Raw genomic sequence first — 25,334 nt, forward strand, 5'->3', positions numbered from 1 at the left:
CATACTTATGATATGGTTGCACACTTATATGCTTCTTCTAGAGTTTCTAGGGCTGTTTTCTTAAACTGGAGCAAGAGCCTAAGAACATGTGAGTTTCAAGATTTCTGCAGAATAACGGTGGCCATGTAAATTTTAATCTCTCCACACATTCTCCCTAGAAACCATCTTGAAGAGGAAAGAAAGTAAAATCACTCCATGGCTAAAGCCTACAACACACGCGGGAGATAGAACGTGCTTAAACCCTGGATGGCTGTGAGGAAATAAGCATCTGAGGCCTGAAGAGTCAGCACCAGTGTCAACTAGAGGAGAGTCAGGCTGGGATTATGCAAAAGAGGGTCAGGGAGCACAAGAGGGAAGGACTCACATTGTGCTTGGAAATATACACCCCAGAAATAGAGGGCCCCACCCGGAGTGATAAAAGATTGAGATACAGTTCTGATACTGAGTGGATCAGAGAACAGGTCACTGAGGGTTCAAAAGGAAGGGCTTGGACAGTGTGCAGGACAAGAGTGGCACTCTCAGGCAGGCACCAATTCTGACAGGAGCAGTTGGAAGGTGGATAGTAAAGGGAAAGAAGGAAGGGCAAAAGATCAGGGTCCTACTGAAACAACCGAGCATCATAGAATCACAAGAAGGTGGACCAGAAAGACAAAGGAACATTTATTTGTTTGTTTGTTTGTTTGTTTATTTTAACGTTTATTCATTTTTGAGAGACAAAGAGAGACAGAGCATGAGCAGGGAAGGGGCAGAGAGAGGGAGACATAGAATCCGAAGCAGGCTCCAGGCTCTAAGCTGTCAGCACAGAGCCCGACACGGGGCTTGAACTCATGAACTGTGAGATCATGACCTGAGCCGAAGTTGGACGCTCAACCTACTGAGCCATCCAGGCACCCCATGGGAACGTTTATTTTTAAAAGTGCACTTCTTGGAGTGCCTGGGTGGTTCATTCGGTTAAACATCTGACTCTTGGTTTCAGGTCAGGTCATGGTCTCATGGTTCGTGAGTTCAAACCCAGCGTCAGGCTCCACACTCACAAGTGCAGAGCCTGCTTGGTATTCTCTCTTTCTCTCTCTCTCTCTCTCTCTCTCTGTCCCTCTCTTTTTTTTTTAAAAGTATATTTTATTTTGCAGTAAAAGAAGGTACTCTTGAACTAAGAAATAAATGAAACTATCCAAATCCCATCTGCACAGACTGCCTGCCCATCATGTCCAGGAAAGGCTGACCTATGTACATGTGAACAACAAAAAGAACCCAGCATCTAAACCAAGTTAATATGGGAGTTTAAAAAATAGGAGATGAGAATTAAAACTTTTGGGCAAATGAAAGCATTCTCCCCACTACAGCAAACAACAAACAACAACAACAAAAACAAAAGAAAGAAAAAGAAAAAGAAAGAAAAGAAAGCACAAAGCAGAAAAAAATGGTTACATGATATTTCAACATGAATTAAATAGAATTAAATCAGCAACTGCCAATATAAAAAAAAATACCATGAATCAAAAATTTTAAAACTCTGACAACGAACTAAGGGAAGAAACTAAAAGAAAAGACAAAATCTCATAAATGAAGGGATAGTATACATAACTGAAAGTATGTGAAGGCATGTAAAGGATAAAAAATGAAGAGAGAGAAGATAATTAGAATAAAGAAAAAGGGCCAGAGAGAAACACAAACAAAAGATATATAAATAAGATTCAATAATATCTATAATGGGAGTCACTGAAGAAGAAACACAAAACAGTTAAACATTTAAAACTGTAATTCACAGCTCTCTGAAATGAAAGACCTGAATGTACAGACTGAAAGAACTCACTGTACATTTAAGAAAATTGACCCAGCACAGTCACTTTGAGACAGAGCTAGTAAATGTCTTAGACTTTAAATCATAATAATAGTAATAATTAAAATCTTCTGAGCCTCCAGGCAAAAGGACCAAATCACTTGCAAAGGAAATGAAATCAGGTTGACATTAAGCTTACCAACAGCAGCATAAAAAAACAAAGAGTGGGATAACATTTTCAAGAAACTCAAGCAAAGAAAGTATGTAACAAGGATTTAATATCAGTTGAACTGTTTTTCAATTATCAAGGTTATAGAAAATGCTTCAATAAATATGCAAGAATTCAAAGAATCCTGAGAAATCTATTTAAGAATTAATTCCTTCAACTAAGAGATAGTTGAGAACATTTTAGAAAAGGACAAGGGGTTAGCAGGGAATATATTGTTCTAAAATAAAATTGTGAGTAAGGACAGAAGAACAGTATCATGTATATTACATGCTCTGATTAGGTAGAAATAATACAACTAAGAATAAAACTGGAAGAAAGGGTAAAACACGAGAGGTGAAAGTTCAATACGCTAGTTAGTTTCCTCGAAGGTAATAAGCAGAAGTCAAAGATGCCAGGTAGTAGAACCTAAGTAAAAGAGGAGGACTAAGAAAATTATATACAGATCCTCCTTGACTTATAATGGGAATATGTCCCAATAAACCCATTTGAAGTTGAAAATAGAATAAACTGAAAATGCATTTAATACACCCAACCTATGGAACATCATAGCTTGGCCTGCCTTAAATGCGCTCAGAACACTCACATTAGCTTACAATAGGGCAAATCATCGAACACAAGCCTATTTTACAACAAAGTGTTAAATACATCATGTAATTTAATAAATACTGTACTGCAAGTGAAAAACAAAATGGTTGTCCACGTATCAGTTGTTCATACTCTCAAGATTGCTTTGACTGGCTGCGAGCTTGCCAGCAGCATCGTACCGCATATTACTAGTAGGGGAAAAGATCAAAAGTCAAGATTTAAAGTGTGGTTTCTACTGAATGTGTACCATTTTTGCACCATCATGAAGTCAAAAAATTATAAACCAAGGACTGTCTGTAAAGATATTAGTATAATGAACACTAGAATAAAATGTAACTCATTCTAAATATTAAAAGAACTAAAAAATCAAAGGTCAAACATCTTAGTAAATATAACACAAAACAATACAACGAAGCTAGGAATAAAAATACCAGTCATAGCAATATATATATAAACTCACCTCCTAAAATAAAATATTTTCTGATTGGATCATCACGAAAAACCTAACACTGCACCTAACAACTACAGAATACACATTCTTTTCAAGTTTCCATGGCACAGACACCACAAAAGATCATATGTGGAGCCAAGCTCAAATTTAAAAGGACTCAGTAATAAAAGTATGTCCTCTGACCACAAGAGAATTAAGCTAAAAATCAATAACTAGAGAAAACCTAACACATTTGTAAATTAAGCAACACGCTTCTAGAGACTTGGGTCAAGGAAGAAATCACTTGCACTGTCCCCACTGTTATATTTACCACAAATTTTGACATAAATTCTGCCTTGTCAGATACCAGGATGGCAATCTCAGCCTTCTTTTTCGTTTGTAGGAAAACCTTTGCTATAATGGTACTTACCAGAAGACAATAGAGCAATGTCTATAGAATCTTGAGGAGAAGAGATTTGGCAAGAATTGTGAAATTATTATCTATGCTTGAAGGTAATTGATACTCTTTCATATGCAAAGATTTTTTAAAAACTCATCATTTATGTACCTCTGCTGAAAATTACTTTAAAATATTAAGCAACCAACCAAAAGATTAATTAAAATTAGGAACTGAAGAATGGCGAACCTATATAATAAAAGGAATGTTGGTAACATTAAAGATAATTAAATGTACAGATCAACATATATAATTTCTCTCTAGGTGGTTACAAAGTTGAATGCAGAAGAAAAACTTTTTGAAAAGAAGAGTTATAAGATTCATAATATTATGTTTCAGAAAGCTGGGTCTACAATACCAGATTGAATTAACAAGCCCTTGAAAATAGAAAATAAGCAGGAAAATCTTGATCAAAAAAGTAAAGGCACAATAAAATTTTCTTTGAGTATTTCTGCTTGCAGCCAAGATGGAGTAGCAGGCAGAGTAGACTTGCCCTCCTGCCTAAAACAACCTAAAGAAAACCAGAAAGAATAAATGAAACAAAAGTTTTCAAAACACGGAATACCAGGGAAAGGACAGTGATCCCTGAGGGGTAGGAAACAAAGGAGGTGAGTCTGGTCATTAACCTAGCTTACTACCTTGAGAGAATTTCCAGGCCCTGGTGCAGAGAAGGGAAGGTAATAGCCCAACAGAATCTCTGAGTTGAGAAGGTAGAACTGAGGGTCTAGGGAGACTGAGGGAACTAAAGTACATAGGACAGAGTACCAGAGAAGAGAAAGCTGCACAGAAGGAAATTTGCAGAGGGTCCCATAAAGTACCTAGCTGAGCACTGATCAGATGCATGTGAGGGAACTACCCCAAACTGGGGAAAGAACCATCAGAAAGGATGAGAGGGAACAGTGCCCAGCATTTCACACAGAGCTGGGAATAGCACCTGCTCCCTCCAGCCAGATTCACAGAGCACCATGTAGATTACTGGGGAGGTTCTGACTCAGTCGTGGAGAATAATTAGCCCTAGGCTCAGCACAGGTCTGGACCTGCCTAATAAATTATAGAGCAATACCCAGAAGGATCAAACTATTTCTAAGTAACTACATCTCAGAACGAAGCAAGAAGATTTATAATAATACATAAATATCTAGCACCTAATGAGGCAAAATGCATAATATCTGGCATCAAATCAAAGATTAAAAGTCATGGAAACATGCCCCATTGTAAAGGGAATAATCATTTAGTCACAACCAACCAAGAACTGACATAGATGTTGGAATTAGCAGAAGTCATTAAAAGTTACTTTAACTGTATTCTTTATGTTCATAAAGTTGACTAGACACATGGAGGACATAAAAAAGACCCAAATGAACTTCTAAAAATGAAAACCTACAAAGGGTGAGATGAAAAATATGCTGAATAGAATTAATGGAAGATTAGCCACTGATAAAGAAATAATAAACTTACAGGTATAGCAATAAAATCTATCCAAAATGAAATAAAGAAGAAAAGTAATTTTTTAAAAAATGAAAAAGCATCAGTAAGCTAAGGGCAACTTTAAGTAACCAAGTAAGAAGACTGGATACTTTCATTCTTCCCAAATTAATATTAGGGTTTAATCTCATTCAATCTAATTTATAAAAAGTTTTTTTTTTAATTTAACAAAATAATTCTAGAGCTCAGAAAAAAATTTAAACGGTGGGACAGTGAAGAAAACTTTGCAAAGGAAATAGAATGGACAGGTGGATAACTATTTCTACCAGGTATTTAAACATACTCTAAAATTTATATTTACAACACATTACACATTACAACAGTGAGATGCTAACATGAGAGCAGCTAAGTGAGACTAAAACAGATGCACCAGGACAGATCACAGTAGTAATAAGAACTTAAAAAATAATTAAAGTGGTTCTATAAAGTGAAAATGAAAAGAGTATTTAATAATAATAACAATATAAATATTATTCAATAATAATTATTCAATAATCAGTCTGGGTGGTCTTGGTAATACTTGGAGTAAAGTATCATTTTAAATCAGAGGTTCTTAATCTTTGGCTCATTGACCATTGGCCTTCATGGTATCTGTGAAAGTGGGGTGTAGAGTGAGTTTTCCCTTCAACTTTCCTCTTGAAGTTGAATCCATAGGGCAGAAGTTTTAAGTTTTAAAGTTATTAAGTTTTTAAAATATTTTACATCATCAGATAATACTTGATTGTCACTATTGACATGTTCTAACATCCAGAAGAGTTTCCCATTGATGAGAAAGAAAAAAAAACATTCCTACCATTATGACTAGGGGTCCTGCTTTTGTTTATTTAAGTGTAATTAAATATAAAATAAGTGAAAAAAAGAAGAAACACTGTGATATATTGATCCTTTGAAATGTCTTAAAATAACCTATAGGCTGTTTACCAAGTTGAAATGCAGAAAAACTATACAGAAGGGAAAAGAACTTGGAGAAGCCATGTCCCCTAGAAATGATAACGTGCTTTGTGGTTTGGAACGAAGAAAAACTGAAGCAGGTGAAGGAGCTCCTATTGCAAATGATGTCACTCACTCCATAACTGCCATCTCTTCTAAAATTTTAATATTTTGAAGCAGGTCCAAGAGTAACTGATAACTTTGCAGCTAGCTAGTGAGGCCTCTGATGCTCTCAGCACAGCCACCTCTCTTACTGGGATTCCTAGTTCATAAGACCCTCTTGAAATTTTCAAAAACTACCATTATCTTGAAAATGGTATTCCAAGTAAATATCTGACTAGAAGAAAGTTCCAGAACCTTGGGCACAGACCAAGTATCCCTGACATTTGGCTGTCCATTTGTTTTTGCTGCTTTGGATAAGAAGCTCCAGATATCACTGTGACTGGATACTTTCTCTACCAGCAGTTATGGGTGCCGAATGTAGCATCACTGATCCCAAATGATGGCTTGCCTAATGCTATGAGAAGCATCAACTTCAAGGCCAGAGGGGCTGAATCATTTGTCAGGATCTTTCATCAAGGAACAGGAGCAGAATGAAAGTAGTTCTTCATTTACTGAATAGAAATTTGCTGGATTCCCAGAGGAAAGTTTTGAAATGCTTGATTAAATTTGGGCAAGAAATTTTACTGTTTTTTTTTTTTTTTTCCAAATAGGACACGAAAGCTCTCTCAATCACAGTTTAGCATACTTGGACAATATTTTTGGCCATATCTCTTGGCTAAAGCCCCGCAGTCAATATTATGTATGCTGCTGAAGAATGAAGCGCCCTTGTTCTATGGGAGAGGGTCATTAGGAGGTCAGTATCCTTCTAACACTAAAGAAAGCCTTTCCCCAATCCGGAGTTAAGGGTGCCCAAACTTTTTCCAACTTCTTGGCAGGCAGAAGCAAACATATGCCAAACTTTTAAAGGTTATTCATAATCAATATAATCTTAAGATTGAAATGTGGATTTAATAGTCTAAAATCAGGCAATATGGATGAACATCCAAGTCTTTGACTTTGCCAAAGATAATAGCCTCAGTGAGTTGGGGACAGAGGAAATTATTCACCCTGAAGTCAACTATGTCTCAACTCATTTGCTATGGTGTGCTTTTGCAAGCCAGGATTTACAACACTTCTGCCACCGAAACAAAAATCAAAGCTGATTGGATATCAAGCATGACCCATATATTGTCATATAAAAACCACTCAAAACTTTCTCCTACTTCTATAAGTCAAACCACAACAGTTTTCACATTGAAATTAGTGATCTGCTGAGTTGAAGTTGAAATTTTGCTCTGCTTAGAAATTTTTGTTCTATTTCCTTTTCATCATAAAGTAGGTATTAATTTTTACATTAGAAATTAATGACAGATCAGGGTGCCTGGGTGGCTCAGTTGGTTGAGTGTCCAACTCAGGTCATGATCACATGGTTTGTGAGTTCAAGCCCTGCCTTGGGCTCACTGCTGTCAATGCAGAGCCCGCTTTGGATCCTCTGTCCCCCCCTCTCTGTCCCTCCCTTGCTCATTCTCTTTCTCTCTCTCAAAACTAAATAAAACATTAAAAAATTAATGAGAGAGACACAGGTTGGTAAAGAATGTTTCTCAAGTATGTTTCTATGTGTAATCACATAAAAAAGAATGTGTAATCAGTGTCTAATATTATAAAAATTAATTCTTCCCAAATTTTTGTGCATATATAAATTCATAGTTCTCAGAATCTCAAAAAGGTCCATGAATCAAAAACCTGGATAAAAACCCACTCCTCTGATTTAGATATAACATAACACACACAGTAATCTCACAACAGTTCAGGAATTATATGGAAGAAAATCAAAGCACTACACTTAGAGAAAAATATATAGCACATTTCAGGCTGAAAAAGAGCCTTCTGACCAAAACAGCAAACAAAAAACTGATTTCAGCAAGAAAACACAAACTTCCGTAAATGTAAAAAGTCACAAACATTCCCAAAAGAGAAAATACAAATGGAATATAAAACATTTAAAAATTAATTTCTTTAATAACCAAAGAAATTCAAGTTAAAATGAGACAATTTGCCTATGATATTAACAGAGGTTTGTTTTTTTTTTTAAGCTGTATAAGGAAAAGTTGTGAAAGTACGTGAGAATTCTCATACACCAGTGGAATAAAAGTACTGTGGTACTTTGTTGGAAAGCAATGTTATAATGTCTATCAAATGTTTTCAAAATGGTCATTCTCTAAATACTGCAGGATATCTCTTACACCTGGAATCTAAAAAAAAGAGGGTGGCTGAACTCTTAGAATAGAATGGTGGTTGCCAGGGACTGGAGGGTAGGGGAAATAGGAAGATGTTGCTGAAAGGGTACAAACTCCAGCTATAACATGAATAAGTTCAGTGGATCTAATGTACAGCATGCTGACTATAGTCAACAATACTGAATTATAGGGCACCTAGGTGATTCAGTCTGTTAAGCGTCTGACTTCAGCCCAGGTCATGATCTCAGGTTCATGAGTTCAAGCCCCGCATCAGGCTCTCTGCTGCCAGTGCCGGGTCCACTTCGGATCTTCTGTCCCCCTCTCTCTGTGCACCCCCCACCCCCGCTCATGTTCTCTCTCTTTCAGAAATAACAAATAAACATTTTTTTAAAAAAGTACTATTGTACACTTAAAATTTATTAAGAGAGTAGATCTTAAATGTTCTCACCACACACAAAAAAATAGTAATTATGGGAGGTGATGAATGTGTTAACTAACCTTATTGAGGTAATCACTTCCTAGTATATATGTATATCAAATTATCACGATGTGTACCTTAAATTCACACAATGCTTTATGTCAATTATATCTCAATAAAGCTGGAAAAATGAAATTAAACTATATCATTTTTCCTTACCTTATGAATTCACCAGTCCTAAGTGAGTCAGAGAAGAAAAAGGTGTCAGACGCCATTCAACTGGACTATAGAACCCTAACCACCCAGCACTCCTTGACTATACATCTCTGATTGCTACTTCTTGCCTTGCAGGTGAATGATGAAATATATAGACATTTTAACAAAATTAACCTCCAGATTTTTAAACAAAATTTTGTTTAACATTTATTTACTTTTGAGAGACAGAGAGAAACAGAACATGAGCGGGGGAGGGGAAAAGAGCGGGAAACACAGAATCTGAAGCAGGCTCCAGACTCTGATCCGTCAGCACAAAGCCTGACGCAGGGCTCGAACTCAGGAACCGTGAGATCATGACCCGAGCCAAAGTTGGACGCTCAACCGACTGAGCCATCCAGGTGCCCCAACCTCCAGATTTAACTCGATATCTATTTTCTTCACTATCCAAAATCAGGCAAACTTTTCCAAGGTTTGTGTTCAATACAAGAAAAAAAATTTTAGTGTATGCAATGAAACTGAGCGACATTCAAAAATAAATAAAATAGCCGTTCTCTAGTTTAAGAATTTATATTCAAATAATTCCTATCTAGTGGGAAAAAATCCAAAATATAGAGATTTTATGAATAAATTGTTTACTCTAGTGTTATTAATAAAAAATAAAAATTAATCTATATTAAGGGAATGGTTAAGTTGACATATCAAGGTATATGATAGAATATGCATTCAGGGTCCCTGGGTGGCTCAGTCGGTTCAGCGTCTGACTCTTGATTTTGGCTCAGGTCATGATCTCATGGTTCATGAGACTGAGCCCCACATCAGGCTCTGTGCTGACAGCTTGGAACCTACTTAGGAGTCTCTCTCCCTCTCTCTCGGCCCCTGCCCTGCTTGTGCAAGCTCTCTCTTAAAATAAATAAATAAACTAAAAAAAAAAAAAAAAGAATATGCAGCCATTGAAATAATGTTTGTAATGGGTTTTTTGGAAGACATGATCAAAATTGATGATGTATTAAGTGAGGAAAAAAGGTAGTAAAAAATACTAAGAAACATTTTAAGGACATATGACACATATTTATGGTAGCTGTTTCCAGGTAAGATTTCGGTGATTATTTTTATCACAAATTACTTTTGTGATACTTTGCAAATTATCTACAATGAGTATATATTACTCACACTCGGGAAAATTAAATAAAAGTAACTGCAGAGTAACTGCAGAACACGTGTACATATCAAGTTTAGATCATGGATAAGGGACAGAAATATTTTAAAGAAAAAGAAAAACGTCATCTTATATGAATGAGCAAATAATGAGTATAAACTTTCAAAACAACTAATGAAAGAAGTTTTGTTGTTTACTTCTTGGCTTAGCTGTTAGATGATGTGGATATGACTGAGTTCTGTTTAAATGGTAAATAATAGGGGCCCCTGGGTGGCTCAGTTGGTTAAGCATCTGACTCTTGATTCCAGCTCAGGTCATGATCTGATGGTTTGAGAGTTGCAAAAATAAGAAACGGTAAAAGAACACCCATGCCCTTTACCCAGATTATCCTATTTTTCATATTTTACTAGATATGTACACTTTATCTCTCTGTGTATCTTGAAATATGTATTGAAATACACACAATTTTTTCTAAACCATTTGAGGGTAGGCTAACGTGTCATCATGACCTTTTATTCCTACTTCATTGTATATTTCCTAAGAATAGAAACCCTACTATTTTTGAGATGGGGCCTCTGAAGTGGGATGAAGAAGGAGAGTATGAGGAGGTTGTCTCCTTCTGGTCACTAGGGACCAATCATCCACGTTTTCTCCTTCTGTAACACCAACAGAGGTTGCAAACTATTGCACTAGACAAATGCCATTCCATCAGTAACAACAATACCCCCAATATATACATACACATAATTATAATTTAGATATATGTGCTCATCTATTATGTACCTTATAAGGCCTATTCTTAAACAAGGATAAGATAAAATTAAATACAAATACAAGTTGATAGTTTTCTCTCAGCACCCTCGAAGGTGTATACCGTGTCCTCACCTTGGACGCCATTTTTCTACACTGTGGCGGTAAACAGGAGAAGGACTGTCATCACTTCCAAAGTGGAGTCCCGGTTCTGCTCCCCAGATTGTACCCCCCTTACATTCTGCCAGTTCTCTCTATCACAATGCACTGTTTTATTACCTTCATAGTGTTTATTGCTACTGGAAGTCACCTTGCTTATTTATGTGTTTACTTGTTTATTTCCTGCTCCCCCACCCCGCCCTTCCCCACTAGAATATAAGCTCCATGAGAGCCAAGATCTTGCCTCTTGTTCATTCCTAATTCCTTCACCCCTAAAACAGGGCTTGGCTCATAATGGGTGCTCATTAGATACTTATGCACAGATGCTCCCTGGCTCACATTCCAGCTCTACCCGCTGCTTGGTTCTCTACTCTCCCAGCAAACAACAGGGTAGGTCCCCTGAGGGAGCAAACAATACCCTATCCTACATCTTAGAGAAGCTTCCCTGATTAAAACACCCCTGTACAAGGTGTGCAGCTGAGGACAATCTTCCTCTTTATGTAACACACAGGGCCACAGTCTCAAATCCAGAACGTGAAAGATATATATAATTAAAATATTCCTAAAGACATTTCTACTTCTTTGTAATCATTTATTTGTAAGCTGAACTATCATTTTTCACACAAAAGCTATCATTCTCACTCAATCCTGTCAGGCTGTTCTTGCCGTTTCTGCCCTAGGAGGGAAAAAAGGAAGATGTACAAGTACCTGATGGTTTTCCACACATCAAAGCCATCCAGAGGCTTGGTGCCTTTTGTGCTTCCCCTGGCCAGCTTCACGAGAGTCGGCAACCAGTCAGAAATGTGGATGAGCTCCCGGTTCTTCACACCCTTCTGCTTCAGCAAGGGGCTTGCCACAAAGCCCACTCCTCGAATGCCTCCTTCCCACAGGCTCCATTTTCTTCCTCGAAGGGGCCAGTTATTGCCCCCTGCCAATGTCTGTCCTCCATTATCTGAAATACAGTTAGGTCTTTGCATGAGGACAATGCTAGACACATTTAAGAACAGAAAACTTCTTTTTTAAAAAAAAATTTTAAAAGTGTTTATTTTTTTTCTTGTGGGTATTATTTTATGCAAAATAAAAAAATTATGGAGAAAGAAGACATACATAATTTTGAAGTTTTTTCTCCATGTGAAATTTTAAGGCACTGAAATTGACAATACAAATTCTTTTTAATTTATTTTCATGAAAACTGAAGAATTCCTTTTTTTTAATATGAAATTTATTGTCAAATTGGTTTCCATACAACACCCAGTGCTCATCCCAAAAGGTGCCCTCCTCAATACCCATCACCCACCCTCCCCCCCTCCCACCCCCCATCAACCCTCAGTTTGTTCTCAGTTTTTAAGAGTCTCTTATGTTTTGGCTCCCTCCCTTTCTAACTTTTTTTTTTCCTCTCCCTCCCCCACGGTCTTCTGTTAAGTTTCTCAGGATCCACATAAGAGTGCATGTTTATTTATCTTTGAGAGAGAGACAAAGTGCAAGCGGGGGAGGGGCAGAGAGAGGGGGAGACACAGAATCCGAAGTAGGCTCCAGGCTCTGAGCTGTCAGCACAGAGCCCGACGCGGGGCACCGTGAGATCACGACCTTAGCTGAAGTCAGACACCCAACTGACTGAGCCACCCAGGCACCTCAAGAACAGAAGACTTCTATGTTGCTTATAAATGGTGCTTAAGAACTAAAAAGATACCTCCTCCTTACCTCTTCCAGTACCAAGAGGTACTCAACACTCTTTTTTCCTCTCAACACTCCCTCCATTACACAGACATAACCAGAGGGCAGTGTGGCACAACTCTGACATGAGACCTTCAAATCCCCTTGGATAAGGTCACTGAAAAACAAGGAAGCCCCCTGAAGATATCTGCTTGGGACACAGCCCTGTACTAATAATCAATGATGAGGTTGCAATTGCATGCAGGCAATTTTGTGTCACATAGGAGAATGAATCCAGGTAAACTGAGCTCCCCCTGGTACACGGAAAGAAACCTTAGGGCACCTGTGTGGCTCAGTTGATTTAGTGTCTGAGTCTGGATTTCAGCTCAGGTCATGACCCTAGGGTTGTAGAACTGAGTCCCTCATTGGGCTCCTTGCTGAGTGTGGAGCCTTCTTAAGATTCTTTCTCCCTCTGCCCAGCTTCCTCTCTCTCTCTCTCTCTCTCTCTCTCTCTCTCTCTCTCTCTCTCAAATAAAATTTAAAAAAGGAACTTCTGAGTGAAATTTCACTTAGTCCTACCGAGTGGGGACAGAAGACCTTTTCATTTTACTCACCTGGAAAAACTTTCTAACATTTACACTGGTAACTGAATTAAATGTCTACTCCCTAGTGATATGAACTCTTTTTTAAGTGTGAAAGTTGAAAATTTCTCCAGTGGGCTCAACATCTCTGTAAACAGAGCAGTTGGGTGGAAAAAATAATTGCAAGTAAAGTTCCTCCTTTCTTGACAGGATGGCAAGACAAAGCTTCGTCATGCACTGTGCCCAGGGAAGAGGGGTATTCTTCCAAAACAACTGAAGTTGAAGCCAGAGGAGAAGTTATGAGAGTGACTGAAATTAAGTATCTTACCAGCTGGTTGCAGCTCAGTTAGAAATTAAGTTGGACCGTAGGGAAAAAGAGAGATATTGCTTTTACAGTGAGGTTGGAGAATCATCAGTACCTCCAAAAGTATCCATACATTTAGGTGACTCTAGAGACACATTTGAAATAACCCTTATTTGCATACATATTACACTTTGATTAAATCTTTTTTTAGAAAACCACTGTTATCCAAAGGAGCCACATGAGGGCAGTATGACAGACCCGCTCTGTGATGTAAAAATCTAACGCAGAAATCAAGATCAAAGCCACAGGAAACACAGGGAAGGAAAAAGAACTAACATTTGTTAAGCACCTACTATGCAACAGGCACCACTTTAATTTTACATTATCTCTCAAAGAATCTAAAGTCTGATCGGCCTGGAATCGAAGCCTCATGCTAACCACTCAGTAGCTGTGTGACTCAGGGCAATACCTACCTCAGTTTCTTTATATGTAATGTGGAACTAATGATTCCTACCTCAGGTACTATGATGAAAATTAAATGACACCACTTACGATCACTGCTTGGCTGAGTACCTGGCACAACCTAAGTGTTCAATAAATGGTAGCTAGTATAATTTATAACAACTCAGTCTAGTATTATCCATTTTGTTGTTAAAAAAAAAAAAGGAGTTTGACAAGTCCAAATAGCTAAAAAGTGGCAAAGCTAGGCTTCAAACAAGGTCTGTGTGACTCCCCAGGTGCCTTCTGCCCTCAGAGTGCCATGTTCCTGACATCCCTGGGCTAGAGTGAGTTTTATGCCTACGGGCCACATAAAGCTTCACTTCCCTAGGAGAACCATAAGCAGAGTAAATCTCAGCAAAGTGTATACTCTTCCTCTTGATATAGCAGAAGGTGATGGTATCTCAAGGCGGTTATAGTTCCCTTTAGAGGAACCTTTGTTGCTGGTAAGAAATTCAAGGTTCTGCCTCTAAGGATGCTTCTGCTCATCCTTAACACACTAGGTCCCCGGATCTTCTGTGTGCTTTGCGAAGGGAGGGAGAAGAGTCTGGAGCTAGACTACATGAAGATAACAATTCTGCAGCACATGGGTGGGTGACAATTAGTCTTATCGTTTGCTATCACAGACTTGAAAGAACCTTTCCTAAAACCTTACATCTCTTCTTGACAAAAAGTCAAGGCCCAGTCACCCAAGCCAGTTTATTCAATACACTTTCTATTTTCCGTGAGCAAACCTGTATATTCCCAGCAAGAAGTCGCCATCTTTTGACAGAGGGAATTCCTCTGTATTGCTTATACCTCACAGAGTATGTCACCCAAAACCAACGTTTCAAAACTTAAAAGGAGGCACTGTTCGTGTTATACAAAAATACATTGGAAAGAAACGTTTACACTCTGTGCCCTGAGGTCAAGAATGGCTGAGCTGGCACTATTATTTCCCTCTGTTGTCTAGACTGCCATAAACGATACTGGCTCAGGGCTTGTAGCAGATGCCTGTTGTCTGTATTTTAAATAGATTCACTCCTCTGAGAGATCATATAATCTCTTCCAGTTCCACACACTTGTCAGTGCTCAATACAAAAATACTGGATGATGATGGTGGAGGAAATGCATGTGGAGATGAGGAGGAGGGGGGCTGGGGCTGTGATCTGACTGACGCTAGGAGCAGGTCTGACTCCAAAAGGAAAATACTCTGTGCTGTAAAAGAGAATTTGGCCACTGTGGCTACTGTGGGAGCTGGAAGGGGTTTCTACATCTTAGCAGGGGAGGGTGCTGATGCAGTGAGTAGGACTGTTTTTGCCACTGCTCACTGGGCCGTTCTTCCCATCGGCAACGGTAAGGGATTCTATCATCTGTTATCAGTCATGTTTTCAAGAGCACTCTAGAGAGAAAGCACTGTCAACTGGCACACTGCAATGTCTCTCGGACTCCCCTATCACCGAGCCAACAGCACAAGTGGCAGCATAAAGAGGGCGATTTGGCTTTGCCAGGGGTCTGCATCTCTGCAGGTGACACCTGCCTGAAGGCTGCCACTTATCAGCTAAGGGGTAGAATCCACAGTTGGGCTCTTCAGAAATAGCGTTGTGCATCAGTTCTAGCACAGTCTCTTGGGTATTTCAAGAAGTTGGACATAAAACCTGATCACAGGGGCGCCTGGGTGGCTCGGTCAGTTAAGCATTCGATTCTTGGTATCAGCTCAGGCCATGATCTCGTGGTGATGAGATCAAGCCCCTCGTCAGGCTCCACACTGAGGGTGGACACTGCTTGGGATTCTCTCTCTCCCTCTCTCTCTGTCCCTCCCCTGCTCACATGTACTCTCTCTCTCAAAATGAATGAATAAACTTAAAAAAAAAAACAACTGATCACAGTTGCAGCAAGAATACAATAAGCTCGGAGGTGGGGGACAGGGAAAGTGGGTGATGGGCACTGAGGAGGGCACTTGTTGGGATGAGCACTGGGTGTTGTATGGAAACCAGTTTGACAATAAATTATATTTTAAAAAAATAAATAAATGGAAAATGAGCCTTAAAAAGAAAAGAATACGATAAGCTCATTTGAAATAAAGTTTCCAATATTGCTCACTTAAATCTGACAAATTAAAACTGAAAAAGACAATGGAACCATCACCATTTATTTTCTTTTTCCTTTCTTTTTATTTTTGAAAGAGAGAGAGAGAGGGAGTGAGCAGGGGAGGGCAGAGAGAGAGGGAGACACAGAATCCAAAGCAGGTTCCAGGCTCTAAGCTGTCAGCACAGAGCCCAATGCGGGGCTCGAACCCATAAGCTGTGAGATCATGACCTGAGTCGAAATGGGATGTTTAACCAACTGGGCCACCCAGGTGCCCCACCATCACCATTTCAAAACATGGTTCTTTTCACCTTCTGTCCTAATTTTCTTTTGGGCAGAAGTTACCTTTTGTTCTTGCTAAGAATTTTCAAGAGAAAATTTTGTTTCATTTCCTGACTTACAAAAAATCTTCCAAATCAATATAAGATGATTCCAACTAGTAAAGGAAGCTCTGAATTTTTTTTTCCAGGGAAATAGTTTTTCCGCAATGTTTTTGGCAGAGGGAAAACCTAATTATAAACACTTTGCTGTCTAGAAAAGAAATGTCAAAAATAAATGTCGTCATATACAGATGGTAAATTTCACTTTATTATTCCTTACTGAACAAAAATAACTGTCAAAAGGTCATGGAAAAACATCGGTTAGCCAAAGATCTGAGCCAAAGCATTAAGTATATGACCATGAAGTCTCATCCTTACCCAGCTGATAAAAGTTAAGATGGAACCATGACAACAACATTACTTTTTAGGACGACTCCCAAACAGTATAATGCTGTGGCTTGGCTGTGGAAGGCTGCCCTGAATATCAGTATATTTCCATCTCACTGCCCCCCAACCTGGACTTACCCAAGACATCCTCCTCACTCTGACTCAGGGATCCTAAAAGAAAAAGCAAGAAAAGCTCCAACAGCCTCAAAGGGCCTGGACTTTCCTCTGAACAGGGCCAGTAACGTAACTGTGACAAATGAGTAGACAACATGACTTCAAATACCAAGAAATACCAACACACCTTCTTTTCTGAAAAAGAGGACTGCCTGCTGATGGTTGATTTTTTTTAGCCTATTTTTTTTCAAAACTTTTTAACAAAAATGCAAATTGGAGGGTTAATATATGTCTTTGAAGTCATCTAGAGGACCAAGGAAACTCAATTTTCTCCTATGAAAAGATCTTGGAGAAAATACCTATCTGACACTGAATTTACAATTTAATGTTCTTCTCTGTTCCTCTTGTTCTACATTCAATTTCTTTTTTTTTTCTTCATGTTTTCTATTTCGTTTTCCAGAAAGAGTGTAAGTGGAGGAGGGGCAGAGAGAGAGGGGGACAGAGGATTTGAAGCAGGCTCTGTGCTAACAGGCAGAGAGCAGCAAGCCCCATGTGGGGCTCAAACTCACCAACCACGAGATCATGACCTGAGCATAAGTTGGACACTCAACCAACTGAGCCACCCAGGCAGCCCTGTACATCAATTTCTGACTGAATGTGCATTCCCTTCTGCCAAGTCTATCTTTCAAATAGATTTCAAATCCATTCACCCCCATCTATCCCAGAGCCTCGGGTCTGGCACTCCTCCCACCTGGAATGGGGGTGACTTACAGATTGTTTCACTTTGTTGTCAGAGGTATCACTGTGAAACCCCAAACCAATCAAGCCATGTTCATGTTTAAAGACCTCTAATTGGTTTCTAATCAGGAAAAAGTTCAAACTTCAGCCCACATATAGAATCTTTTACATCTGGCCCCAATCTACTTATTGGGCATCAACTCCTGCCCTTCCCAAAGAAAGTGCCCTGTGCTGGGGCACGTGGCTGGCTCAGTCAGTGGAGCATGCGGTTCTTGATCTCCAGGCTATAGGTTCAAGTCCCACACTGGGTATAGAAATTATTTAAAAATAAAATCTTAGGGAGCCTTGGTGGCTCAGTCAGTTAAGCGTCCGGTTCTTGGCTTTGGCTCAGGTCATGATCTCATGGTTCATGGATTCAAGCCCCACGATGGGCTCTGCAGTTACAGTACAGAGCCTGCTTGGGATGCTCTTTCTCTCCTTCTCTCTCTGCGCCTCCCCTGCTCACTCACACACACACTCTCTCGCAAAATAAATAAATAAACTTTAAAAAAAATAATAAAATCTTACAAAAAAGAAAAAGTGCCCTGTGCTTCATTCACAGAGAACTAACTTTGCCCTGTTGTTAGGGTATGTCATGCCCTTTCGTGCTCATTTTGCCTTTGTACATGTTGGTTCCTCTCCCTAAAATGCTCTCCCTCTTCTTTCCTGCCTGACTTAAATTTTAACTCTCAGGATAAATGTCACATCTTCTGTTAACTTTTCATATACTGCTCCCCACCACCCCCCTGCCTAGACAGTGTCTCTGTACATCTGCACTTTATATACACCTTTCCTATCACACTTATCTCTATATCTTGTTAATTAGTTGTTCGCTATATATTGTTAATTAGTTGTTCATGGGTTCATCTTCCATAACTCTGCCTCCCAAGGACAAGGACAATGTCTCATTCATCTTTGCATTCCCAGGTCCTAGCATAGGACCCACTGAAGAGAAGGGCTCAAGAATGGGGGTGGGGTGCAGAGTATGGAACAAATAAACAAATGGAGAAAGGGCCACTAAATATTGAGACTGAAGGCACTAAAAGTTTACTTTGCTTATTGGATAGTGTTTTCTGAGCCGTCATCTAGCCATTCCATGATCTTGACTTTTAAGAAACCGTTGTGTACAAAGATGCTGCTTATTTAATAGGATATTTGGGGGTGGGGGGTGCCTCCTGGTCCCCATGAGAATTTAAGCAAATCAAACTCACAATACTGGAATTGTTTGTCCGATGTGGCCCCTGATCAGCCACACTGAAGTCAAAGGGGATTGTTTGAAAGCATTTGAGGGAGCGTGGTCCTGGCCAGGAAGAGAGTCCCCGCTTACCCCCTTAACAAATCTTTTGGGAGTGCTCACCATGTACCAAGGACCATTCCAGCTTTGGGGAAATGGGAGCCAGGAAGACAGACAAGGCTTGCTATCCCATGGAGTGAGTAGAAAAAGAGATGTGATCTCTTCATTCATGGGCCTCTCAGAGGAGCTGAAACCAGAATGACAGGACAGGGCTGAGCAGCATCAGAGAGGGGGAGCCCAGCAACTGAGAAAAGGAGGCTCCAGGGCCTTACTCAGTTACACATTGGATCGTAGTGTGCTCTGCATCAAGGCTTCTCCTTAATTACAGATTAAGTTAACTATACTCTTAAGAACACTCTGTTGCCAGAACGTAAGGAAAACTTGAGCTGAATGATGACTAGATATAAACAAAAACGTGTCTAGCTGGCTTCCGACTGTCAGCGTTTTTCTCTATCATCCCCACTGCCACATTTCTAAGTTCACTGAAATGGATTCAAAGAATTGGAGTTAAGTGCTGTAAGTTTGGAGAGATTGCTCGCCGTCTAATTTCCTCATTCGTAAAGTGAGGATAACAATAATGCCTATCTTAATATAGAGCCTGGCACAAAAGTAGTGCTCAATAAATATTAACCATCTTCACTGATGGTAATCACAACCAGCAGCAGCATCAAATAGCAGAAAAGCCTCCTATCTAGGTATTTATTACACTTATACTAGATTTAGGTATTACAAGTGCACTCTAAAACCCCATGCTTTCGTTAACAAGGGAAGATTTTATGCACAGAGCCCTTCTCAATTACATTCTCTTCTCTGTAGGTAATTTCTTGAGAGTCATAAAAACACAATGCATTTGAGGGATTTTTCTGTTATTTTGGGGACAGAGCCAGCTGACACCTTCCTGTTTCTAGGAGTCTAAATAAAGCATATCAATTATCAAGGAAACAGGAACAATGGCCATAGCCTGTGATTCAAATAAAATGTCAGAAACTGAAGCTTTATTCAGTCATTCACTTGAATATTTGTAGGGGTTTCAAATGGTTTGCAGCACTCAGGGCAGATCAATGCTGTGAGCTCAGTCCCAGCCAGACACAGTCTGACTTACATCTGGATGAAAGGACCAGCAACGGGAGTGCTGCTGCTGAACTAGCATTGGGAAGATGCTGCTGGAATGGGCCTGGCAACCAGACCCCAAATAACTGATGCAGCCTCCAAAAGGGCTGAAGATAAAGGGATAGAGATGCAGGGAAAGGCAAAATCAGGAATAAATGAGGATTAAAAGGAAGATGATCAGAGTGATAGTAAAAGATTTCTTCCTTTCCATGGGGCTAATGTCATTGCTTATAATGATGAGACGCCAGAGGGATTTTATCTCTCCTTTAAAATTTAAGGATGAGGGGCGCCTGGGTGGCGCAGTCGGTTAAGCGTCCGACTTCAGCCAGGTCACGATCTCGCGGTCCGTGAGTTCGAGCCCCGCGTCGGGCTCTGGGCTGATGGCTCAGAGCCTGGAGCCTGTTTCCGATTCTGTGTCTCCCTCTCTCTCTGCCCCTCCCCCGTTCATGCTGTCTCTCTCTGTCCCAAAAAAATAAACGTTGAAAAAAAAATTTAAAATAAAATTTAAGGATGCGAAGACTCAAAAGTCTGTTGAAAGAGTTGAAACATTTGGTCTCTAAAAGTTATAATGGCGGGCGGGGGGGTGGGGGGGCGGTGCACCTGGCTGGATCAGTCGGTGGAGCATGCAACTCTTGATCTCCGGGTTGTGAGTTCGAGCCAATTCACTCACTCACTCACTCCAGGAAGGAAGGAAGGAAGAAAGAAAGAAAGAAAGAAAGAAAGAAAGAAAGACATGCCGAAATGGAACTGGAAACTGGAAAACAGTGTCCTAATTTATTATATATTGGTAGGCAAACATCTGAACTTTTTCTATAATTTAAAGTGTAGGTAGTCACAGATCTTAGTGATCCTTAAAAGTAAGTACAGAATGTTGTTACTCCCATTCGGGAGGCATGGATTTGGGCTCCATATTCCCGATCCCTATCAAGTAGCACAGGAGCCCAATGTCTACAAAACAATGTTCTGGGGACCAGCAAAAGTAAATGTTTGTTCTATCCCTTTTTTAAATTAAAGCCTTCCTTGTTTTCCCTTCAGTTTGATCTTGAAAGAATGCTTGATACTTTTAACTAATGAAGTTATGAATTTCAGGGCAAACTAAAGTTATTTGGCAGCTTGAGGGAGAAACATGGTTTACTCATAAATTATTCGGCTCCCTTTCCAGACCTGAAACTCCTTTAACAGATTTTTTTTTTTAAACTAGGTATCTGTTTATCCATCAGTAATGCTAATTCAGAAGTAATAGATGAAAAAGTATCACAGAAGTGCTTCAGAGTCTGGCAAGTTTGAGAATAAGAGAGAAGTGAAAATAACAGCAGCAGACAGAAAAAAGTAGAAGTATAGTTGTGAAATAATAAGTGCATTAATTCCTCGTATGACATGAAAAGATGGGAACTGAGGTCAATGATTTTTCAGAGAGAATTATGCCAGAGAAGGCTAAAATATTCTTTTTGGGCAAGCATCAACTACTTTACTTTGTCTTTATGTTTCCAAATATATGATACAAGTTAAATGTTCTGAATTTACCTTTGATGCAGAAGCAACATTTTATTGGATGTCTACTTCAGAGATAGTAAGATAAGCTTTTAGGGTTACCCAAAAAACACAATAAAACAAACTGAGTGAACCGGTGATCCTGTTTGCCCAACGCTCTTTTCTGAGGTTTGTTCAGTGCTAAAGCAACTCACTGAGGTATGGGTGTCCACTTATGGAAGAGAGACAAACAACTCATGAGGACACTGATCAACACAATTCTCTTTGAAGAACAAGGTAAGAGTGAAACATTTAATGTCAGAAACAAAAATAACTTAATATACCTAGATATTACAAAGTCTGTTACGAGAATTAACAAATAATTCGAATATTGAATGCATACTTAATAAAGATACAAGAACAGGATTCCCTTGGATTTGCAGATGACACTTGTTCCAAAGCCAAAGTAAAACAAACTGTGAGTCCTCAGACTGATCAGTCCTCCTGACCATACAGGTGGCAGAACCCCTTCTGACGGGGTACACAGTGAGAGTGAGGAGAAATCAAATAACACTGGACATTCCAAGCAGGTGCTCAGAAGGGAAGCCGGCTGGAGAAGAGGAAGTGTGGGAAGCAGTGAGGTCCCTGTGCTTAATGAGAAGCAAGAGGTTAAATGAAGGCATTTCACCAGGAGACAAAGGGATGTGGAAAGAGAGAGTTCTGAGAAAGACAAATACGATGTGATTTCACTCATATGTGCAATCTAAAAACAAACAACATATAAACAAAAAGTGGCATCAGACCCATAAATACAGAGAGGAAACTGGTCGCTATCACGGGGCTGGGATGGAAGGATGAGTACAATGGGTCAAGGGGAGTGGGAGACATAGGCTTCCAGTTATGGAATGAAGAAGTCATGGGCATAAAAGGCAGGAAATATAGTCAACAGTACCGTAATAGTGATGTTTTGTGACAAATGGGACCTACACCAGTGGTGAGTATAGCATAACATATGGAGATGATGAATAACTATGTTGTACACCTGAAACTAATGTAACACTGCATGTCAACTACACTCAAATTTAAAAATTAGCAGGAAGGAAGGAAGGGAGGAAGGGAGGGAGGAAGGGAGGGAGGAGGGAGGGAGGGAGGAAGGGAGGGAGGGAGGGAGGGAGGAAGGAAGGGAGGAAGTGAGGAAGGGAAGGAGGGAGGGAGGGAGGGAGGGAGGAAGGGAGGGAGGGAGGGAGGAAGGAAAGAAGGAAGGGGTCCAATAACTGGGACACTCAAGGTCTTCTGAACAGCCATGAACACAGGATGAAAAAACAAAATCAAACAAATAAATCAGAACACATGCCCGTGAATCACCATAATAGGCATCAACAAGTCCCTGCAATCAGACCCTAATGCAGGGCCCATTTAGTCTTAGACACAATTCTAATTTTATGAATGGTGTCTGGCTTCCTAATTTCAGAGCAGGCTAGAATCTGCAAATTAGAAAGGTGCAAATTGCTGGAGATGGTCTCTGCAGAGACCACTCTGAGAATAAGGTAAGAAGAAGGGGACAGCAAGGCTCCTTGCATTTTCCTGTGCCCAGTGTGGTGTGGCTGCAACAGAGAACAACGTAGGCTCAGAGGCCCTCACACCACAATGTAGAAGAGGTTACAGCCCGAGTGATGGACAGTTTTCATTTGCTGTGCAGAAGAGCACAGACGGGGCAAGAGATGGTCTGAGTCTCTGCAGGCCAGGGGGTTGCAGCACGATCTAGATGGATGGACGACATGAAAAGGCCCCGTATGAAGGGGGTTTGTGTAGAAAGTGACGGTGGACCAGACAATCTCCTCGGCTGCAATGTACTGGTTTCCTGGAGGGGAGCCAGGGATGAGACAAAAGGACCTTCAACTGAGATGATCTGAACTGACTGACCCCAGGTTTCCTCCACCCAGCAGGACTGCAACCCCAGCGAGCAGTGTTACGTTCACTTCTGCAGGGAAAGATGAAGCAAGTTACACTTCTTGCATGGCAAAGTTTGTGGACAGAAGTCTGTGACCGCTGCACACACGTGTGAGCATTACGGCTGGGTGCACTGTGTTTGCTGGATAAAATAGTTATATTAGGTTATTCTGCAGGCGAAAGAGAAGGTGAATCCATTTTTATTGTTGTAGTTGTTTTGTGTTTCTTGTAGATGTGGTAACACATGACCCATCTGTGGACTCATTCAAAGATTGTACCTTTTAATCGAATAGCAACTATAATAACTGGGGAAGTTTTGAAATAGGGGAGAAAAGAAAGCTTGCTTCTATATCATGGTTCTCAAGCCTTTCAAGCCCCAAACCCCCTTTTTATAGTTAAAATTTTATAGTTCTCCCTATACTGTACTGTAATGGGATTCAAACACAATATTATACTTAACCACCTACTTTGTAAAACAACTCTAAATGTAATATAAAGGAGAATAGGTAATTGATAATATATTAGCATGTATTTCACCTGAAAATGTGCAGGCTCGGTCCTAGACGATACAGCAAAGTGATTAGATAATTCCATGTGCTGTATATTAATAACTTTCGGCTTAAAGGAGACCATTCTATACTAGAGGCACAGAAAAATCAAAGAGGGTAGGTATGAATGCTAAAATAAAAATTGGGATATTAAGTGGATCTAAAACCACACAAAAAGTGCCTTGTGCTTATATGTAAAACTAGACTTGGTTCTAAACTCAGAAAACCCCAAGCATGTTCTTTAATCTTTATGACAAAGCAGTCGGATATCCGTGAGCATCTAAGACTCAGGGAAGCTCCTCACTGCACGGGGTTATTAGGGGCATTGCGTCTGGGCCTCTGCCCACTGAGTGCTAGCAGCACCCCACCAAATTTCCAAAATGTTTCCAGGAGGAACCACTGCCCTACACAATGGCAAGTTGGGACATACAGCCAGGGATAAATTGTGGCCTCTCTGTCAAGAGGCTTGTCAGATGACATTCGTTACTTTGTAAATTTACCATGGTTGGGGATCTGGCCTAAAGCTCTGCAAGCTCATAAATAATTCTGCCAGCACACGGAGAGAGGCTCCACCACTCAGGAGCAAAACTATTACAGATGATATATACATCAGAACGTCAACTGATTTACAATATAAACTTACGTATCACAGACGCTGGCATGTTCGCGCCCCAGGTGAGTGGCTTAAGTGCATGGGAAGCTAAATGGGAATCAGATTTCCTGGTGAAGAAGGACTCACAGACTTACTATGTCTCACTGCCAATACACAGCATATTTGTACTTATGTTTATGCAATCTCACAATAAAACCTCAAAATAAATATTTTAGATCTAAAATACATTAAATTGCACTATAAATATTCAAAAAGGTGGTGAAAGAAGGCCTCTTTCTTTGAAAAAGGAAATCAACCAAGTTTCAACCATTTTTTTTTAGCAATTAAGTTCTCACAAATCTGAAGTATACTCAAAAACAGATAGCCTACGTAGCTCTGTATCTATTCAGGAAATTGAAATGTGTAGTTAAAAAACTTCCCATAAAGAAAACTCTAGGCTTCAGTGGCTTCACTGGTAAATTCTATCAAGCACTTAGGGAGAAATATTACTAGTTCTACACAAACTCTTCCAGAACGCATCCCTCATTGAATGCAGCATTACTCTGATTCCAAACCCAAAGACATTATGAAAAAGAAGGAGAAGGAGAAGGAGAAAGAGAAGAAGGAGAAGGAGGAGAAGGAGGAGGAGGAGGAGGAGGAGGAGGAGGAGGAGGAGGAGGAGGAGAAGAAGAAGAAGAAGAAGAAGAAGAAGAAGAAGAAGAAGAAGAGAAAGAAGAAGAAAAGAAAGAAAACTACAGTGGACAGAGGTTCAAAAATCCTTAACAAAATTTTAGT

At 39.8% G+C, this 25,334-nt stretch overlaps 1 protein-coding gene across 1 annotated transcript in view; it reads right to left on the reverse strand.

Annotated features, from left to right (window-relative positions):
- ARSB (arylsulfatase B) overlaps positions 1-25,334 on the reverse strand; it is a 164,157-nt gene that overhangs the window by 70,999 nt on the left and 67,824 nt on the right. The window contains exon 5 of the mRNA XM_027039434.2: positions 11,583-11,826. Coding sequence (XP_026895235.1) covers positions 11,583-11,826 — 244 coding nt within the window. The remainder of the gene's footprint in view (positions 1-11,582; positions 11,827-25,334) is intronic.

This window comes from Acinonyx jubatus, chromosome A1 (assembly GCF_027475565.1).
Source record: "Acinonyx jubatus isolate Ajub_Pintada_27869175 chromosome A1, VMU_Ajub_asm_v1.0, whole genome shotgun sequence".
In the NCBI taxonomy this organism is placed as follows: domain Eukaryota; kingdom Metazoa; phylum Chordata; class Mammalia; order Carnivora; family Felidae; genus Acinonyx; species Acinonyx jubatus.